At 35.3% G+C, this 20,455-nt stretch overlaps 2 protein-coding genes across 10 annotated transcripts; one reads left to right on the forward strand and one right to left on the reverse strand.

Moving 5' to 3' along the window:
- The first annotated feature begins 8,207 nt into the window (after positions 1-8,207).
- LOC112722781 (uncharacterized) lies at positions 8,208-13,788 on the forward strand. 2 transcript variants are annotated; one of them, XM_025773931.3, is made up of 14 exons: positions 8,208-8,476; positions 9,079-9,301; positions 9,769-9,850; positions 9,984-10,087; positions 10,227-10,353; positions 10,521-10,615; positions 11,076-11,199; positions 11,658-11,738; positions 11,939-12,037; positions 12,138-12,317; positions 12,432-12,569; positions 12,651-12,710; positions 12,918-13,052; positions 13,299-13,788. In XM_025773931.3, the coding sequence occupies exons 2-14, from the start codon at positions 9,261-9,263 to the stop codon at positions 13,539-13,541; spliced, it is 1,509 nt and encodes a 502-aa protein (XP_025629716.1). In that variant the 5' UTR covers positions 8,208-8,476; positions 9,079-9,260; the 3' UTR covers positions 13,542-13,788. The 2 variants fall into 2 exon arrangements, with proteins under 2 accessions (XP_025629716.1, XP_025629717.1); XM_025773932.3 differs by lacking the exon at positions 8,208-8,476 and having other exon boundaries at positions 8,539-9,301.
- A 168-nt stretch (positions 13,789-13,956) lies between these two features.
- Positions 13,957-17,155, reverse strand: LOC112722782 (myb family transcription factor PHL7). Of its 8 annotated transcripts, none has more exons than XM_025773938.3 (7): positions 17,009-17,155; positions 15,985-16,183; positions 15,723-15,799; positions 15,589-15,631; positions 15,423-15,480; positions 15,261-15,330; positions 13,957-14,828 (listed from the first exon to the last, which is right to left on the reverse strand). In XM_025773938.3, exons 2-7 carry the CDS (start codon positions 16,115-16,117, stop codon positions 14,298-14,300), a joined length of 912 nt encoding a protein of 303 aa, XP_025629723.1. In that variant the 5' UTR covers positions 16,118-16,183; positions 17,009-17,155; the 3' UTR covers positions 13,957-14,297. The 8 variants fall into 8 exon arrangements, with proteins under 8 accessions (XP_025629723.1, XP_025629721.1, XP_072063595.1 ...); XM_025773936.2 differs by having other exon boundaries at positions 15,997-16,183; positions 16,738-17,155; XM_072207494.1 differs by having other exon boundaries at positions 15,997-16,183; positions 17,009-17,134.
- Between the last annotated feature and the right edge of the window lie 3,300 nt (positions 17,156-20,455).

A 20,455-nucleotide genomic window follows, 5' to 3' on the forward strand; every position in this document is an offset into this window, starting at 1 on the left:
TTTCAAACTCAAGTTGATGGGTGATGTTAAAATATATTAGGATCAATTAGCTTTCATTAGAATTATTTAACATATCTAAATATTTATTATAAGATATTACGTCTTTATTATTTCGATTCTCTTAACAAACACTTATAAATATCTTTTTATATTGTATAATTCCATATACAACTTAAATACACACAAATCCTTTCTCTACTGCTCTCTCTTACCTTTTTAATAGTCTATTATACCAAAGAAAACTTCCATAAGTGCAATCCCAGACACCAACGAAAAGTGATTCTATGTTGAGGCTAAAAGATACACCAAAGATCCCTAAGAAAATCTATCAAATACATGCACAACGAATAAAAAACTGTTAGAATTTGGTTGAATTAGTCCCACATTGCTTAGGATAGCAAATGGAGTGGGTGGCCTAGGCTATAAATATGAGGCTAAATTCTCCATAATTTTTGTATCAGTCAGAAACACTTAAAGCTTGTATCTGACTTTTCTTTTCCTCTATACCTTTTGATTAGAGAGTGTTGTGAGGTGTAGTTAAATATTTGCTTTGAGAGTGTGGGTGTACTGGGGTGCCGGTATTAGAGAGAAAGAAGTCTATGTGTTGTAACAATTTTCACATAGTGATATTCTCTGGTTGTCATTTGGCAACGGCCGTGGTTTATTCTCCAGTAATTGGAGTTTCCACGTTAAATTCTTGTGTTGTAATTGTGTCTATTTTATTTCTCCGTGAAAGGTATTTTCTCAAGGGGGAATGGTGTATTATTCCCAACAAGTGGTATCAGAGCCGATGGTTAATCGGTCTGGTGGTTTTAAGGGGTATTCAAGGTGAAGCATCGAAAGTCTTCTCGGCAAAGGTGGTCCGGGCGGCGTGTCCTGTGGTGTTTTACTGCGGTGTGATGGACGAATACTCATATGTGGTGGAGGAGCTAGATAGGAGTTGATGCTTGATGTGGATGCTCACACTTGAGGGGGAGATTGTTAGTGTTGCAAGTGTGAGGAGTGTTGAAGTTAGTCCCACATCAAAGAAAGTAAGGAAGAGTGAGGAGTTTATAAGATGAGAGACCCATTTACTTGACACCTTAAGGTTTTGAGTTGGATGTGGTGTCTTCTCATCTTATGTTCTCTCACTTGATTCCTCCCCGAAGTCTCCCTGGTTGGCGAGAGCTCTCCACGGTCGATCTTTGGTTGAGGTTGATCTTTGGTTGCTGTTGTTGTTGCTGGAAGGCAGTGTGACACTGTGAGAGTGCAGTTTGAAAAGGTTTTGGCTAAGGAAAGACTTGGTATTTAAGTGTGTCCATCGTGACCCACCTCTCTTTCCTGGGGACCCTTCCTAGTGCACGGTCTACAGTTGAGTTATACTATTCCAGTATACGGTTGCAATAATGTCAGGATATTCAAGTGTTGTGAAGCTTGAAATAGAGAAATTTGATGGAAGAATCAATTTTGGCTGGTGACAAATACAAGTCAAGGATGTGTTGATATAATCAGGTTTGCACAAGGCGTTGAAGGAGAGGATCTCTGGTATGAAGGATAAAGAATGGGAGGAACTAGATTTGAGAGCTGCAAGTGCTATTCGCCTGTGTTTGGCTAAGAATGTTCTTGCAAATGTGCAAGGAATAAAAAACAGCCAAGGAACTTTGGGATAAACTCGAAGGGTTGTATCAGGCAAAGGGCATCTCAAATCGGTTGTTATTAAAGAAGCAGTTCCATAATCTACGCATGGATCACAATGTGAAAATCTCCGACCATCTTAGTGCTATCAATGGTATTGTCTCTGAATTAGAGGCAATTGGAGTGAAAATTGATGATGAAGATAAGGCACTGAGGCTCATATTGTCTCTTCCTTCTTCCTATGGGTATATCAAACCTATTTTAATGTATGGGAAGAAAACTCTGAATTTTGAAGAAGTTGCCAGTAAGCTCATTGCTGAAGAAAGAAGAATGAAAAATAAGGGTAACACTTCATCAGATTTGGCGCTTGTAGCTAGAGGTGACAATTATGAAAAAGGAAATCGTGGAAGGAGTGTAACATGTTGAAAATGTGGAAAGCCTGGGCATGTAAAGAGAAATTGTCCAGGTAATGCGGTTTCAGAAAAAGGCTCTCAATCTGATACTTGCAATATTGCTCTCTCTATGAGAGAAGATGATGTTCTCTAGAAGACAAGAAATATCCTCATGGTATTACCGCACTGCCATTAATAAGGATAAGTTGTGGCAATCGGGTCCACAATTGCACACGGGCATTGGTTGGCGTTGAGAGGCAAGGTGTGTGGCGGAGTTATGTCGATGGCTGAAGAACTTCCAGAAAAAGCCAATTTGAAAATTGCACCATGAATTTTCAGCAAGGTTTCGATCTGTACCAAGGCAAAATGCTTGGAGTGGTCTAATTCCAAGTGAGTATACTTTCATGGTGGAGTATGATAGTTCTCTGAACTATGTTTGTCGGTATAGACAATGGCAGCAAAGAATTGTCGGTGTTGACTATGGAAGCTGAAGATGTGTGACTATTTCAATCAAGGTGGAGATTGTTAGAATTTGGTTGAATTAGTCCCACATTGCTTAGGATAGCAAATGAAGTGGGTGGCATAGGCTATAAATATGAGGCTAAGTTCTCCATAATTTTTGCACCAGTCGGAAACACTTAAAGCTTGTATCTGACTTTTCTTTTCCTCTATATCTTTTGATTAGAGAGTGTTGTGAGGTGTAGTTAAATATTTGCTTTGAGAGTGTAGGTGTACTAGGGTGCCGATGTTAGAGAGAAAGAAGTCTATGTGTTGTAACAATTTTCACATAGTGATATTTTCTGGTTGTCATTTGGCAACGGCCGTGGTTTTTTTCCAGTAATTGGAGTTTCCACGTTAAATTATTGTGTTGTGATTGTGTCTATTTTATTTCTCTGTGAAAGGTATTTTCTCAAGAGGGAATGGTGTATTATTCCCAACAAAAACTACCGCTAGTTTTCTCACTCATTTTTGGTCGTCTTTCCAACATTTTTGAGCAATCATCATTAAGCCATTGTGTTCGTCTCTCTGTTGCAAGTATAGTGAATGAAAAACTATCGTCGTTGGAGCCTCCATGCACCGCCAATGCTGCCTAAAGGTCAAGTGCTTCCATCACTTCATAAGCTTTCCAGATTTTCCATATTTAATCCGGAGCATTCAATTGACACCCCAAAATTAACGACCAAGATTTGCTGACTTGCGTCCATTCTAAGACCTGCTCGTGTTGACTCGTGCTATGACCCCCACTTTTCGCCCGACCTAGTTCAACTTTGGCTCGCCTTGACTACACTTGCTGACGTGTTTTTCACGTCCAGTCGTGTGCCGCCACGTATCAAAAGCATGCTGACGTGGCACCCAGTGGAACTCTTTCCTAAGATTTTTCTATGTGATATTTTCATTTTCGACCTTTGTTTCTCTAAATTCTACTCCGATATTTATTATTTTTAAATTACTTGAGGAATAGTGAACTTTTCTCATGGAGAAATTAGATATCCTTCAGCCAACTATTATTCTTAATGGCTCCCATTATAATAATTGGGTTGAAGCTATGAGATCATTTTTGAAAGACCGTGAATTATGGCATTATGTGACTGGTGATATTGTGTGTCCAAGCTAAATAAAAGTGAGCTTGAAAAATCTAAAGAAGCAACTAAAAATTCCAAAAAAGCTTTTTCTAAACCGATTGATGTTGACAAAGCCTTTGTCGAGAAATTGGAAGACTGGAATAATAAGAATTACCAAATTATTACCTAGTTTTGCAACATATCAACACCTAGCATCCACCTTTATTTTGGGTATTTTGAAATTTCTAAAGAGGTATGGAATCATTTGGCCAAAATGCTACACCATTTTTTATCTTTCACATCAATATCAATTGTTTAAAGAACTTTACAATCTTAAGTAAGAATGTGGTCAGGTTGTTTATAATTTTCTAGGACAGATTGAATGTATTTGGGATCAATTGACCTCTTGTGAATTTATTCTTAAAGATGTTATTATACTAAAACCTATGAGGATTATCGCAATCAGACATATCTAATTCAGTTTCTCGTGACAGTTATGGGTGATTATGAGCCAACCAGAGCTTCTCTTCTTCATCAAAATCCTTTGCCTAGTCTTGAAAATGTTCTCCCTCATCTTAAGTCTGAAAAAACATGTCTAAGGTTGACTCGATACAAAACTGATGCTATCTTTGTAGTTACCAACAAAAAGGACAATTTTGTCGAAATTGTAGTCGTTCTAGTCACCTTTTACTAGATTGTCCCTCAATTGAATGTCGTAAATACAAGCAACAAGGTCATATTACCTCCAACTGTTCCATTTTCTATTCACTGATGCAAATAACTGGGTCACTTGATAACTACTTGTCCTACTTGTCCACCTTATCCAGATCAAAACAAGTATCATCTTTGCTCTAATGCTCCTAAGTCGATGCTTGTCACTATAGCGGTTGTCGCTGATATATCTACCTCATCTACTTTTGGTAGTCCATCTTTTGTTTTTTCATTTGATATTGAGTTTTTTCTTAAACAATTTTTTTTCATCATCTAGTAATACTTCTGCTGCTCTATGCACTCCTCTAGGTTACTCTAAATGGTACTTTGATTCTAGTTATTTCAATCACGTGCCACATATCTATTATGCTTTCTCCTCTTTGTCTACTACTACTACTACTACTACATTCTATCTATCCACACTACTGATGGATCTCTTATGTATTTGAATCATAAAGAATCTGTCTCATAGTCTGACCTTCACCTACCTGATAGTACTTATTTTATTTCTAAATTTAATTTCAATCTTATTTCTGTATGTCAATTAATTGAACTTGATTTTGATGTTAATTTTTCTATTTTTAGTTATCATGTGTACGATCTTTGGACGGGACAAATTATCATGACTGTATGTAAGATCGGTAGACTGCTTGAACTTAGGAAACTTCATGTTCCCTCTACTATAAACTTCTGTGTTGTTTTTTTTACCATCCACACTTTACTTATGGCATCATCGTCTTGCTTACAGTTCATTAGGAAAATTGCATCCTTTCGTGTCTAAGGGAGTATTAGGATTAGTCAATAATTAGCCTTTTGATTGCATTGCTTATCAAACTACAAAACAATTAGCTTTATCTTTTTATAATAGTTTATTTCTTGCTTATTCTTTTTTGATCTTATACACTCTAATGTTTGGGCTCCCACAGTTTCTATGCGGGGACTCGATATTTTATTATATTTATTGATAATTATTCACATTTTACTTGGATTTACTTAATGTCCAATAGATATGAATTGCTTCAGACTTAGATCAATTTTGCTACTATGATTAAAACACAATTTTTCAAAATCATTAAAGTTTTTTGACGTGATAATGCAATGGAGTACCGTGACTCCAAACTTTTGAACTTCCTTGCTGAACACGGCACCTTGTCTAAATTCTCTTGTCTTAGAACGTCTCAACAAAATGGTAAAGAGGAATGTAAACATTGTCATATTCTTGACTCTGTTCGTGCAATGCTTCTTTCCTCTTCTTGTTCTAAACGTGTTTGGGGTGAAGCTGTTCTCACTGCTATATATCCATATTATCAATCGCTTTTTTCCTCTGTTTTAGGAAACATAATTTTTTTTAGCACCTCTATAATACTTCTCCATACTATAGTTCGCTTAGAGTATTTGGTTGTGTCTGTTTTGTTCTCCTCTAGCCCAACGAACATAAATAAATTTGAACCTCGGGCTCACCTATGTTGTTTCCTTGGTTATGGCACTGAACATAAAAGGTTATCGTTGTTGGGATCCTATCTCTCAACGAATTTGCATATCGTTATATTGTATTATGAAAACATCATGTATTTTTGAGTTTCTCTTCCTTTCACTCTATTTTTCTTACCTATTCACTTTTCTTTACAAATACTTCCGTTGATCTTTTTCCTAATGATGATAATACAGAAACTATGATCCAAGCTTGAACGATGATCCTGTTCATGTGTAACTTCTTCCTTTGTCCACTCGTAGTACTAGGGTAAGAAATTCACTTCCATGTCTTTTTGATTATCATATAAAAAAATCTCCACACATTCAAATTGGCAATAAATAATGTAGGAAGAAATTCAAGCATTAGATAAAAGCATATATTTAGGACTTGGTTGATCTTTCTTTTGATCAAGAAGTTGTGAGCAATAGATGGATATACAAATTTAAGATGGTATCTTTAGTTTCCACTTAAGTTTGAAAAGAATATTAGAATATAGTTAATAAATTAGGTATAAGATTAGTAGAATTATTAAAAAGTTGTTAGTGTTAGTGAATAATTAGTAGAGTTAAGATTATTGATGAAAATATGCGTATCAATAACTTTCTTGTATGGTTGTATCGATGAATTATACAACATACTAAAACACAATTTTTAATTCTTTTCGTATATTTTTCTATCACCTTTTTTAGTTTCTACAACAGTGGTGTTTGTTATCCAATTTTTCTACAATAGAGAATTCACAGCTTCACTCCAATGAAGAGCAAGTAGGAGAAAATATTATAATGCATTTAGTTTGCGTTTTTTATTTTTTATTTTTATTTTTAATATTTTTTATTTTTTAAAATTTGTGAAAAAAAAAATCAAAACAATAAAAATAATAAAATTTTATTTTCTATTTTCATCTTTTATTTTTATTTTTTTCTTCATAAAATTCAAAAAATAAATAAAATACTGAATATTAAAACAAAAAATAAAAATGTAAACCAAACACACTCTTATATTAAAAGTAACATTTTAGTAAATGTTGGTCATTTCATTGAAAATGTCATCCTAAGAACAAGCAGATAAACTACACATTTGACAACAAAGATAGAAATAATACTAAATTAAAGCATTATGACACAAACCAACTTGGGTTGGTCGAGTGGTCAGCTCACTCGTCCGCTTAAGCAAGTGTCGGGAGTTCGAACCCCGCCTTGTGCATGCAGCAACCCATTGGCCAGCGGCAGACCCTTAAATGGAGCTCAGATTCGCGACGGATTAGTCCTTAACCTGTCGGGTTGGGGGATACCGTTTGGGTAAACCAAAAAAAAAAAAAAGCATTATGACACAGGAAGAGTAAAAGTTCGACAGCAAAAAAGGCTCAAATGAATCCCCCATCACTCTGCTGCCGAAATAAATATCATCTTCTACTTCTCCCACTTCATTATCGTCTGCATTCTGCAACATACTACATCATCCCCCTGCTGCTGAAAATAAGCATTAAACCCACTAACCTTGCTCCTGAAGATACTAATAAGTTTAATTTTTTAAGTAAAGAATAACAAAACTGTTGAAAATTTGAAATAGTACGAGGAAAAAGTGTGGCAAAGTAATGAGTTGACCTTTACCTAAGTACCTATATATTTATGGGGGAATAAAGATAATCTATTTAGAATTAAAAGCAATTCAACATGTAGTTAGAGAAAATTAGCAAAGAATGTGAGATATACATATTCGATTTGGGAAACACTCGTGTAACCAGTTAGTGAAACAGAGAATTTTCTAAATTTTAGGATTCCTAAATCAAAACGAACTGAATACACAAATACCAGTCCCAAAATCAAACCACAGAGACTCAAAAGCTTAATACAAAGAAAGGATTTGAAGATGGGGAAATGAAAAAAGAATAGAAGAGAATAATAATGTTGCGTCAGAGAGAAGAAAGAGAGACCTTGTTGTTGTGTTGTTGACTCAAGATTATCCATGTAACGTAAACTGCATTGAGCATTTGAGTTCTATGTCTTTCTTCTGAGTTTGACTTTGACTTTGACTTTCTTATCACAGTTTCACTCTAATTAAGAATTTTGAGTTTTTTCTTTTTCTGTTTTTTAAACTGTTTAATATTGGAAAGGAACCTTTTGAATTGAAATACTTTTTGATGTAGACCGTAGACGTAGAATTTCATGATATAAAACAAATTTTAACTTCAATTTTTTTGTGTTTATACTTTTTAGTTATTTGACGTGAATTGTTATTTGTTTAGTTATCATTATTTTATATATTAATTAAATTAATCATTAAAATATAAAATAAATTTAAAGGGTGGAATTATTCGTCCATGTCACCTCGAGTTCCAAATGGAAATTTGTGAGTAGCCTTTCTAATAGTATAAAAAAAAAAATAAACTTTTTATGTAATAAAAGTTTTATTTTTCACTCTTAAAGAGTGAGTTAGCAAAAACTTGCGGTAATAAAAGGAAGCAGGAATCTCAAAAATTGTTTAAAAAATGTTTGACAGGCAACAACTCAGAAAAAAGTCCATCCTTCACAGCTTAATCTTCATCTTCATCTTCTTTTTCTCCGTTCAATTCATCACTACAATCTTAGCAGTGGGGAGAATCTTCTCTTCAACTTATTCGGTTCCCTTGTTGAGCTTCATTACTCTTCTTAGGACTAGCATTTGCTTTTGGGTGGTACTGGAATCTCAGCTCAGCTCAGCTCACAACCCAACTTTTCATTCCGGTAAAGTTGTTTCCTTTTCCACCTTCTCTTTCCTTTTTTCAAGGTTATTCACTCTCTTCTTCGGGAAATCAGTGGGAAGAGCGTCAATGTGGCATTTTGGGATGTGGGATCTGACTAGGAATTCGCGTCTCTTCTATTTTACCCCACATTTTTCTCTTTTTCAACTTTTTACAATTTTCTAACACATTTTGAGTTTTCTCTTTCTTGTTTCTCTTTTGTTTATGCAATTGACGTGTGCCCACTCGCTCAATATTTTTTTTTGGAAGTTGATAAAGTTGCTTATTTCTATCATTGTAAATGTAGAAGAGGGGGTTCGAACATAGCTTTCTTGTGGGTTAGGTTGGTATGGGGGTGAAAATGGGGAGAAAATTTATGTTTACTATGTCTTTTCTCTGGTTTTCTTGAGATGCAGTTTTTGTATGATTTTAAGGGCGTTTGGATCTGGAGAGTGCTCTTGTATACTTGGGACACGACCATCCTCTTTGTAAAATTGAAAATTTTCAGGAACTAGTGCCAGTATTAGTAATGGGTTTTGCACTGTTTGTTTCGTAATTCAAAATGATTTCTTTTTTCTGAGTGGCAAGTTGGTGTTGTTTCTCAAGGACTTGGGCATGGTGGAATTCTAATTCACAAGGAAGATATATTTGGGAGATTTGAGATTAAGTTGCAGTTTGAAGATGGCGTTGGTGGCAGAGAATTGACTTTGAGCTTCTCAGAGACTCCGCTGTAGTTGTAACCTCATGAGGCGGAGTTGCTCTGAGGTACATGTAGAAGTAGAAACAAGATGATTGAGCAGTTCATCAATTTCGTGATTCGGCCTCCCAGGTATTAATCTATGATTCACTGGCTGCTGTGGCTTTGGCACAATGGCACAATGGCACTGTTCAAGTTAGGACAGAGAATGTTTATGCTGAGTATATGATTTGGGGGCTCTTTCTCCTCAAAGGAGGACCCTTATTTTGTTAATCACACCATTAATATTTGCAAGTTTCTCTTGACTTGACTTAATATATTTGTCCGTATCTATTATTTGCTGTTACTATCTTTGTTAACCTCTCAACATATTATGTGTTGTCTCAATCATATCCAAAGAAATATCTTATACAAGTTTCACCAGAGTTAAACTAATTGTTATGTTTTTTTTTTTTTTTTTAAATTGTTTTTACATGTTCAGTTAATGTAGATAAATAGCTAACTGCCCTTGTATGAAGCATCCATTCCTCAACTAGTTATTGCTTTTTGCTAGCCAATTGAGTTGCTGCTTCATTGCATTTACTTTGTCACATGTACAGGGCGGAGTATAATCCGGAGCAGTACCTATGGGACAAGGAATTCTCCCTTGCTGGAAGAACATACCAAAGGCAGGATTTGGAGGCAAGTATGGACTTGATTTATTAATTTATTTATTTTTCTATATATAGATTATAGAAGTTACATCATGATACCATTTCTTTATGTACCTGTAGATTATGAGTTTATGTGTTGATTTATTTTTTCTAATCTGCAGCTCAAGAATGCCAGAGGCCATACTTTACAATGTAGTCATTATCTTCCTTCTCCTTTCCCTGAAGATACTTCTCTGCCTTGTGTAATATATTGCCATGGAAACAGGTATATGTGATTTTTCTTTTTAATTGGCACTGCCATTGTGCAATCATAAAACATATATTTCAATATGTTGGTCTCCAAAATCTGATATCCATTCAATTCTTATCTATTTTCATATGTGTGCATTTGTACAATGATGCAGTGGATGTAGGGCAGACGCCAACGAAGCTGCTGTAATTCTTCTTCCATCAAATATTACTGTTTTTACTCTCGACTTCTCAGGATCTGGCTTATCTGATGGAAACTATGTTAGCCTTGGTTGGCATGAAGTATGTTGCCTCTTTCACTTTTTGTACTTTATACATATTGACTTGCTTAGTTAGCTCCAAATTCTAACTTTGGTTTCTGCATGCAACATCTTTTATGAATTACTATGACATCTTATGCACAAGAAAATTATCAAGTTATTTTATTCTTCCCATCTTTTGTGTGGTAGAAAGATGATCTCAAGATGGTGGTGTCATATTTGAGAAGCAACAAACAAATATCACGTATAGGTCTCTGGGGACGATCAATGGGTGCTGTTACTAGGTATTGCATATTTCACTAAACTTTTTTATTGTTATTGATCATTATAAGGGTTTGTGCTGCTTTAATACTTTATTTTCTGCTAAGCGTAAACCCCCCATCCCAAAAGAAAGAAATTAAACATCATCAGTGGGTGATTTTGACATTTTATTCTAATATAATTTCATGACTTAAGTTTACTCTCTTGCTCCCTTTCCTCTGGACAAAACCAAGGCCTTCCTATGGAGAAGAATCTTTTTGTTATTGTTTGATAAAGTGGCAAAATATAATTGGGAAAAAGAACTCATAATTTGTTCCCTTTTGAATACATGATCTAAATCTTTGATGGCACATAATATATTTAGAAGTTTTGTAAATCACATAATGGCTCTATGCCTAAGACTTAAATTCCAGATGCTATGCTTCCCATAGATACACAGAGTGATGGGCCACTCCTGTATTAATTCACTTTCCTGACTTGTAGCCTTCTTTATGGAGCTGAAGACCCTTCTATTGCTGGAATGGTATTGGATAGTGCCTTTTCAAACTTGTATGATTTGATGATGGAGCTTGTAGATGTCTACAAAATTCGGCTTCCCAAGTTCACGGTACTCTCTCTCTTTCTTTCTCTGGAACAGTCATGTAGTGATATAAACCAGCTGCATTGTAATGGAACAAAAAGGGAATTGGAATCTTAGGACTGAAACATAAAGTTTAATTAAGTTTTTTCTTTTAATAGGGTATTTTTACTGAGGTTCTTTTTTATTTGGAAACTAAAGATGGAAGTTGGTAGTCATTAATTAATTCTTTCTATATTAGAAATGGAAACAAACAGTCACGACTAGAACACCACAAATTTGTATAAACACAAACCTAGCTGTGACAAGTTTAAGAACAAACAGACACTGCTTAAAATGAAATATATTTGCAGTGCTTTTATTGCTTTTCTGCCCCTTAATGTTGTTTCGTTTTCATTCATTTGCCGAATTTGTTGAGCAATGGAGCTAAAGCCTGTTAACTCAAATTATCTACTCTGATTATAGTGTTGCATTTGCCCTGCATTTAGGTTAAAATGGCTGTGCAATACATGCGGCGGGTTATTGAGAAGAAGGCAAAGTTTGATATTATGGATCTGAATTGTTTGCTGGTATGTATTAATTATGCAATTTTCTTTCATAACATTGAACAGCCATATTTTGAGATCATATAATTTTTTATGGAACAAAACTGATAATGGTTTTTTCGCCATGATATCTGAGAATAATCAGTTTTTCTGTCTAAACAAATTGTTAGAAAGTTATTTTTTTTCCCCATTTTTATCTCAAATTAATGCTTTAAAGCCTACAGGTTGCACGGAAGACATTCATTCCTGTTTTATTTGGACATGGGAGTGATGACAAATTCATTCAGCCCCACCATTCTGATCTTATATCTGAATCCTATGCGGTACTAATTTATTTCATTTTGATCATGAGGCTTCTTGGAAGCCTATTCATTTCCTTGCCCTTAATAGCCAAAATAGCTAACTTTGTTTATGGATTTGCAGGGTGATAAAAATATCATAAAATTTGATGGTGACCACAACTCTTCTAGGCCACAGTTCTTTTATGATTCGGTTTCTATTTTCTTCTATAATGTCCTCCACCCTCCTCAAGTTTCTAGAGCCGATAAGCTTGAGAAATATTATGATTTGGGGGATTTGAAACTTGGTTCTGGCGTGAATGAGGTAATTAGCTTTTAGTATCTTATGTGGTTTTATTTATACAGTAGTATGATTTAGTCATTCAACTACATTAAGTGAGAAAACAAAAAACTAACTTTGCTCTTGTTTTGATGCTAGAACCTAATATATGAGATACTCTCTAGTCTTCGATCTGCAACTGCTGATGCTGCAAGCTCATCTTCTGCTCTTCCAACAATTTCAACTACAAAATCAGTTACTGAACTTCTATCAGAAGTTGCACCATCTGCTGATCTGGTATCTGCCTTAACCTTCTATCCATGCTATTTCCTTCCAAACATTTTGTATTGTTGAATTCATTCGTTTCTTGTATTTTAGGAATCCGTGTTTACAGAAGAAATTGTGCATGACAACAATGAGCCTACAAATGATGTACAGGTGATCTTATCAAGTACTGTATGAAATTAAGAAATTACTCAGTCTCTTCCCTCCCCCTTCTCTCTCTAACATGGCCTGAAATGGCATGTTTATTCATGTTTTTTAAAAACTCTCCATGTAGGACTTAGTTTTATGATGCAGAGATCATAATTATGGGTGTGATGATATTTTGATCAGTTTTGGCTCATGTACTTCATGATTTTACAGGATAAGGTCAATGATCAAACTGAAGATTGTTTCTCATGTACAAGCTCAAACAGAGAAAGTTGGGGCAGATGTTCTTCTTTAGGAGGCAGTGATGAAGAATCTTGTGCAGATTTAAGGGCTGATAACCTCCCTCAGGTATATGTATATTGCGTATCGCCATGTGCACGCGTGCATGCACACAGACATTTATATGTTTCTCTTCATACTCTTGGTTTTGTTGATTAAACTAAAGGGTAATGTTGAAAATGATGTGGAAGTGAAGTGAGATTCTAATTTGCATGTTAGTTATCAATGTGGTCTATTGTTGTTGCTTCTCATGCTTATTTGTAGAGTTGGAGACTTGGAGTATTGTAATGATATCATTGATGTTAACAATTTCAGAATACATTGGATGTATTTGCAACACCTTTGAGAAGCATGAAAGAGAAGTGTTCAGAGGCAAAAGAAGATGAAAAGAAGCTCAAGAAGAACAAGAACAAGATCAAGAAGAAGAAAAAGAAGAAAGGCGAGACAGCTGACAAAAAGGGGAAGGGTGACAGGTTCGAGAAGCTGGAGGCTCTGAGTAGACGACTGCGGCATTGCCTTCTAAAGGGATCAATCCATCGAAGACACGAGTCCTCTTGAACATTTGTATCATACTGACCGACTGACTGACAGACGGACATTCTTCATGTCTAATTCTGAAGTTCTTTGAGCATCTATGTGATCCTGTATTTGTTATAGCCACTCCTTGGAATTTGGTTTTATTGGTTTGTAATTGTAGGCAGTCAGTCCTTGTTAATATTAATATTGGTTCCACTTTGGCTTTGTTCTCTCACTTGATTATTCTGTGTCAACGAATTGAATTGTGAGTCAACTCGTTTTTCCCTTATATTTTTGTTTTTGTATCATTATTTCAGATTGTTTTCTTGTTGAATGCCCAGTCACAATTCACAAGTGTCACATATACCCTTCGTGTTACTGGGCCTGCTCATTTTAGCATTTTCCGTGGGCCTGGGCCAGTTGAACAAAAGGATTGCTGAAGCATGAGAAGCCCATATTTGGTCATTGGTGACCTTAAGACAAAATATTAATCCAATATTATAGTATGAATATCGAATTTCTAATATATGGTGCATCAGACCACATACTACTGCACTGTTCCTAAGCATCTGCACTCTGCAGTTACATTGACTGATAAGATCTCGTACAACCGATCAGCGTCTTCGAGTCACCGTCATGAATAGGTCTCCACCCAAAGTGAAATCTGAGTGTACTGAAAACTAAGAGCTACAGCCTACAGGTTCCATAATCTACAAGACTGCATATGATATGCCCGACTAAATGAAATGAAATCAGTCCTAATACACAAGCTGCTTGCTAGAATAAATCACAGATTACTCATACAACCCTGCTGGAATTCCTTGTCACACTTTTGGCAGCTATATCCATTGAATGATCATATTCCTCCTGGGGAGTAGAAACAACATTTGGTTGCTTGTTTGATGAGACATTTGACTCCAGTATTTGATGCGGAAGCAGCATTTCTGGTCTAGAATATGATCCATCTATGTTCAAGCGCTGTTTCTTTGTTGATCTCTCCTCTTCAGGGCCGCCAGTGGGGTTGCCAACATGGCAACCAGAATCAGGTGTCAACGGTTCATGCTGAGATGAAAAGGATTCATCAATTGAAAGACTCTTAGCCAGGGCTTGTTCTTTCACAGCTACCTCCAGAAGGGGGCTCTCAGAGGTTGTGGCAGGGGTTGCTTGATCGGTCTTATTATCTTCTTGGTGTGTAACTCCTGGAACCAGAGCTGTAGCGCCCCAGTCAGGTGCTTCTGTAAGAACACCGCCGAGCCGCTGCTGCTCTTCAATAATCTTCTTCAAGTATTTACCCTGCGCTTCTATCCTTAGTTGTAGTTGTCTCTGCACCTGTTTCACATTTTTTTTTTGGGTGAAAAAGAAAGGTTAACAAGCTTGGCATTTTAAACACAATTCATCATTCTATCAAAACTGTTTTTTGTTTTGTTTAACTTCATACTGGTGTTCAGGCACGATTTGTATACAACTCAAGTGAAATTGCAAAGAACACCGGACTTGGTATGCCCATAGTCTAATGTGAGACTTGGTGGGGGCTCCTGTCATCCTGTGGAAGGGGTTATTACTAACATCATCAAAAGTTTCCATCAGAACAAGCGCTACCCACCCTAGTCAAAGACTCACTTAGAGTAATAGAACTTAAAACTTTAATAACCTTTTCTTTTTGGGTGTGTCGTTGATTTTTATTCATTAAACAAATTCATGAGAATTATTAAATAAAATAAAAATAGAAAAATCCATCTCATCATTTCATATATGAATGACCTCTAATTGCTCATGCAGTCGCTTCTGCACCTCCATTTGAAGCTTTAGTGCTTCAGTAATTTGCATCCCACTGCATTCAGATACACAAGCCCCAACTATTAACTTCAGTCACAACTGGTACTGGTATTAAATCCCAAAACAAATACAGGCAGTCATACTTACGATGAACCATCAAGATTAGAAAGTACATCCTCTGTTTCTTTCTTCTCGGCGTTTTTCCCTTTCATCAAGAATGTAAAAAAGGTATCACCATGTAACCGGAGGGTCAGTTAAAGTTAAAAGAATCTTCTCCATGAATTTTTAAACAATGAAATTCAGCATGACATACCATCAGTTGAGGAGCCAGGTAGATATTTTGCTAGTCGGTATTTCTGAACAGAAGCAATGAGGATAAAGAGTAAAGACCAAGGTGACAATCATGGACGAGTATCGAGTTTAGCAAGGCTGAGAAAACATTGTTACCTGTAAATGACTTTTGACATGGTAAATTGTCAACCCTTGCACACCCATAACTCTGAGGACACCTTTAGGTGTGGCACCTGGGAAAACAAAAGGTTATCAAATTTAAGTTGCCTTCATCACAAGGAATCATTCATGTTATATTGGATTCTTCACCTAAAATCAGGATACCCAGTCAACAGCAAGTACTAACAATAAGATTATCAATTTACATTCACACTGTATTATTTTCTTTGTTCCATGCATAGGAGAAGGAAAAACTCACGATCTGACCCACCAAGTTGAGCAACCGCATCGACGAAGCGTTCGTGGAGGTCATTGGTCCAGCGTAACCGCTGCTTGGAAGCTAGACTGTTACCTCCATTGACAAGATCCATTGCAGTGGCAACACAATCCATGGGGTGATCACAAACTAATGAGTTGCGTGGAAGCAGAGTTGTTTGGGTGATACATTTGTCATTAATCTAAGAGTAACAGCAGCAACGAAATAAGTGTCAATACTCAACAGAATGCAAACACTGAAACATAAATTCAAGAATCCGGTATGGGCAAACATAAAACAAAGAGAAGAAGACAGAATTGGGCGTAATGATTGTTGGTCCTGTGGAAGCATTGGCGTCCCCACTCCCCACCAAACAGGAAAGTGATTGAAGCTCAATGCTCATAGTTAGCACTGTTGTTGAATTAGGGGGAACTGAAACGGGAAATAGGGGCAAATGTGACCGTTGACTAATTCACATCATGTGTAGGAAGAGAAGGACACACAACCAGCAAGGCAACAAAAACTTGTTAATGTTAGCAATTAGGGTTTCGAAGGTGCCACACACAGAGAAAGAAGAGTTCATAGCTAATAAGCAATAAAGGAGCAAGAATTGAATTAGCAGACAAATTGAAAACTCAATAAAGAAATAAAGGAATGGAGAGAGATAGAGAGAACTTTTTGCACAGAAAGAGTTTGAAAGTGGGTGAGAAGTCAAAGTGGAGCTGGAGCTGGAGCTTGACGCAGCAAGGCACTTACCAGTGACCGGTGGGCCACCCCGGGGTTCCTTCAATCTCCGACTCCGACCTCTTCTTTCTCGCGTATACTGTAACTGTAGTAAATACTACGATGCTAATATTTGTACGTACAAATACAATACTCTGCTTACGTAAACAGTGCTATTAAGTATTAACTAATAACTACCCCCTTCTTCCTCTGTTCCTTTACTCCCTTCTTCTCTTGGCATTTTCTTTTTGAGATTTCGGTCGAAAACAGAATCAAAACAAAGCGGAGAGACAGAGGTACCTACCTTATCCACTGGAGAAATTAAACACTCGGAAAATATAAGATCCCAAATCCCAATTGTGTGTTTAGTACAAACGAAATTGAAAGGGACATAGAATGTGGCCGGTGGCAAAAATATATATCTTTTGTACGTTTTTGTATTTTAAATATTAAAAAGAACAATTAAGCTCTCCATCCAAGTTATATTAAGAGAAAAAGATAAATCAGACTCTGAACTTTTGGCCTGCGAACATTTAAGTTCTTGGTGATTTAAAAATACATTTGAGTTTTTAATCTTTTTAAAATCTGGACATATCAATCTCTGAGTTTAATTTGTCCAATTTTAAAAACTTTCTCACGTGTGTGCATCCGTGTCAACCAGGTCAGAACAACGGGAGTTACGTTTGATTTTTCTGTTGAGTCTGACAGGTTCAAATGAATATGAGGGATCAATATGTCCAGGTTTTGAAAAGATTAGGGACTTGAATGTATTTTCAAATCTTCGAGAACTTAAATGTTTGCGAATCAAAAGGTCAATGACTTATTTGTCCTTTTCTCTTATATTAACAACCAACTCTAACCAAATAATTCAGAGTCACGTATATTTATACGTGTTTATACGCTCCTAACAAATATTTAAGATAAACGCTTTTCTATTACGTAAACGCTTTTTTCTTCGACGTTTTTTCTACGAATTTCCTCGTTTTTCTCACATTTTTTTTATTTCTCTACGGATTCTTCTTTTCTTTTATATAGATTTTGATATGCATCGTTTTTCAATAAAAGTTTGCATTTGAAATTCAGCACTACAATAAATTCCTATATGTTTTGCGTGTTCGAAAATAATGAATGATTCAAGTTCAGATTAGTTGAACCAGGACGAATTGGATTATTCTTCTGAATCGAATCAAGTGGACGAGGTTTGGTTCGTTCCTAATATATGTAGTTTTATTCTTCAACAATTTGAATTGAATGGAATGAAATGGAATCGAATGCAATTGAATCTAAGTGGTAATGGATAATTTCATTCTTCTTTGTGAAATTCAATGTTATTTTTGAATTTGAATTTGGATAGAATGCAGTAGTTTCTGAATTTTTAGATGAATCTATTTGGTGTTATATGGAATATTTTTCAGTTCATTTTTGTTTTTGTTTGTCTTTGATGTTGTTAGTTCTTATGCTATACATTCGGTCTTAAATGAAATTAATTATTTTTTTTAATTTTATGTGATTTGAACCAACAATGACCAAATTGAAATCTTTTTATTACAAATATTAAATTCTCTGCTATACATTTAGTTCATTTGTTTTTATATAATGGTGTCGTGCTTATAACATTTCGGTTTGTTTTCAGTATCTGTGTGCTGTCGATAAGCAGTTTGTTCCAAAGGTTGGTATAACTTTCAAGACACTTGAAGAAGTTGAAAATTTCTATAAATATTATTCCAAACTTTCTGGTTTTTCTACAAAAATAAGGAACACCACTCGAAATTGAGATAAAATTAATAATTAATTAATCACATGTAGTAGAGAGAGGAAATGAAATTCGAAGATATCTCAAACTCTGAAGATAAACCCCTTAGCTGGAATTAATTGTCCGGCAATGATTTATATACATATAATGAAGGACGTTGGTCTTTGAATCATTTTTAAAATTGTTCTGAATCATTCACATGCATGCTGTCCAAATAGAGCAGAGATGTTTAAACAACAAAGGGAGCTAAACATGTTTGTGCATCGTACGATCGAGAATAATGATGAAGCCGGAATTAGATTGAGCAAAACATACCAATTATTTGTGGCAACAACGGGTGGTCACCGTGAACTAAGTTTTATAAAAAAAAGATGTGAGAAATTACATTACAAGAAAAGTCCGCAATGTTTCTAAACAAGATGATGCAAAAGAGTTTGGAAAATATTTTTTAAGAATGAAAGAAAAGAATCAAAATTTCTTTTACGAAGTTGATGTTGAGGTTGATTACTCTATCAAAATGCTTTGATATGACTTACAATACAAACAAGTAATTTTGTTGTTCTGGCTTCTGTGCTTTGTGAGCCACATTTCGGTTCATACTAGCTACTTATTTCGGTTCATAACTGTCACTGATTCTATTTAGACCTAGTGCATCTCTTATCTTGGTAGGGGTTATGTCGATCTTCCCAAAGTGCGTCTCCAAGAATCTTTTATAAAGATCGAAGGAATGTGCCAATTTCCTCGAGAGGTTGTGTGGGACATTCAATGAAAGGATATGTCTCAGTGACCAAATCCCATTTCTTCGACGATAGCTTTCTTCTGATCACTCATTTTGGGAAACACGTCAGCTATTGTTCTCGTAGAGTATCTCAAATCGTGAGTTTTCTACAAAGATTTGAAAATTATGCTATATGATATATTTATAATACAAAAATAGAGTTGATTTAATGTGTATATGCGTACATCGTAAATTGCCTTCGCCTTTTTTGAGATGGTCTTCTTGGAAACTTTCTTATTTGTCATTTTGAGTGTAAGGAATAAAAAAATTAGTCAGCATCAACTGAACCTCAATTAATTCATAAATGAATCGAAATTAGTTCACGATTTGAACAAGCAGACAAAAAGACTCAATAATCTACAAAACACATCCAATTCATTTGTGGATTTGAACAAGCACACAAATGATACTGAACGGTGAAGAAAAATAGATGCAAATCAATTTTATATCCAGAAAAGTTATCATTGTGTGTTAAATGATAACAAAAGCACTACAATTACATTCCATGACCTATGTACAGCAAATCCAAGTGAACGAGAGCAAATGAACCTCAATTAAACCAAAAAATAAATCAAAATTACTTAAGTAATAAAAAATTTGGTCAATACTTAACAGTAGCATCGACTGAACCTCGGTTAATTTCTATGAAGCACGGACACTTCGCTGAATTATCGTGTCTGCGTGTCGGACACATTTTGGACACGATACTCACCGACACTCGTCCGACACGCGTGTGTGCTGTGTCCAACCGTGTCTTAATAAAAAATAAAAAATTCTTCTCCGGACACGCCTGGACACACCTAAATACCATCACGTGTCCGCGTGTCCAGTTTTATTCTTAACATATATTCTTAAAATAAATTTATATATAGTATATATTATTATTTATTAAAACAAAAAATATTTTAAATACTTAATATAATTAAAATAAGACATTAAAAATAATTAAAAATTTTAATTTATATTTTAATATCAATAAAATATCAAAATATCATTACAATTTATCTAAAAAATTCTTTATATTTTATATATATGCGTGTCCCCGTGTCATGTAAGATTTTAAAATTCGCGTGTCGACGTGTCTCGTGTCCGTGTCAGTGTCCATGCATCATAGGTTAATTCATAAATAAACTGAAATTAGTTCACAATTTAAACAAGCAGACAAAAAGGCTCAATCATCAACAAAAATACATCCAATTCAATTCTGGATTTGAACAAGC

Source organism: Arachis hypogaea, chromosome 11 (assembly GCF_003086295.3).
Source record: "Arachis hypogaea cultivar Tifrunner chromosome 11, arahy.Tifrunner.gnm2.J5K5, whole genome shotgun sequence".
Classification (NCBI taxonomy): Eukaryota; Viridiplantae; Streptophyta; class Magnoliopsida; order Fabales; family Fabaceae; genus Arachis; species Arachis hypogaea.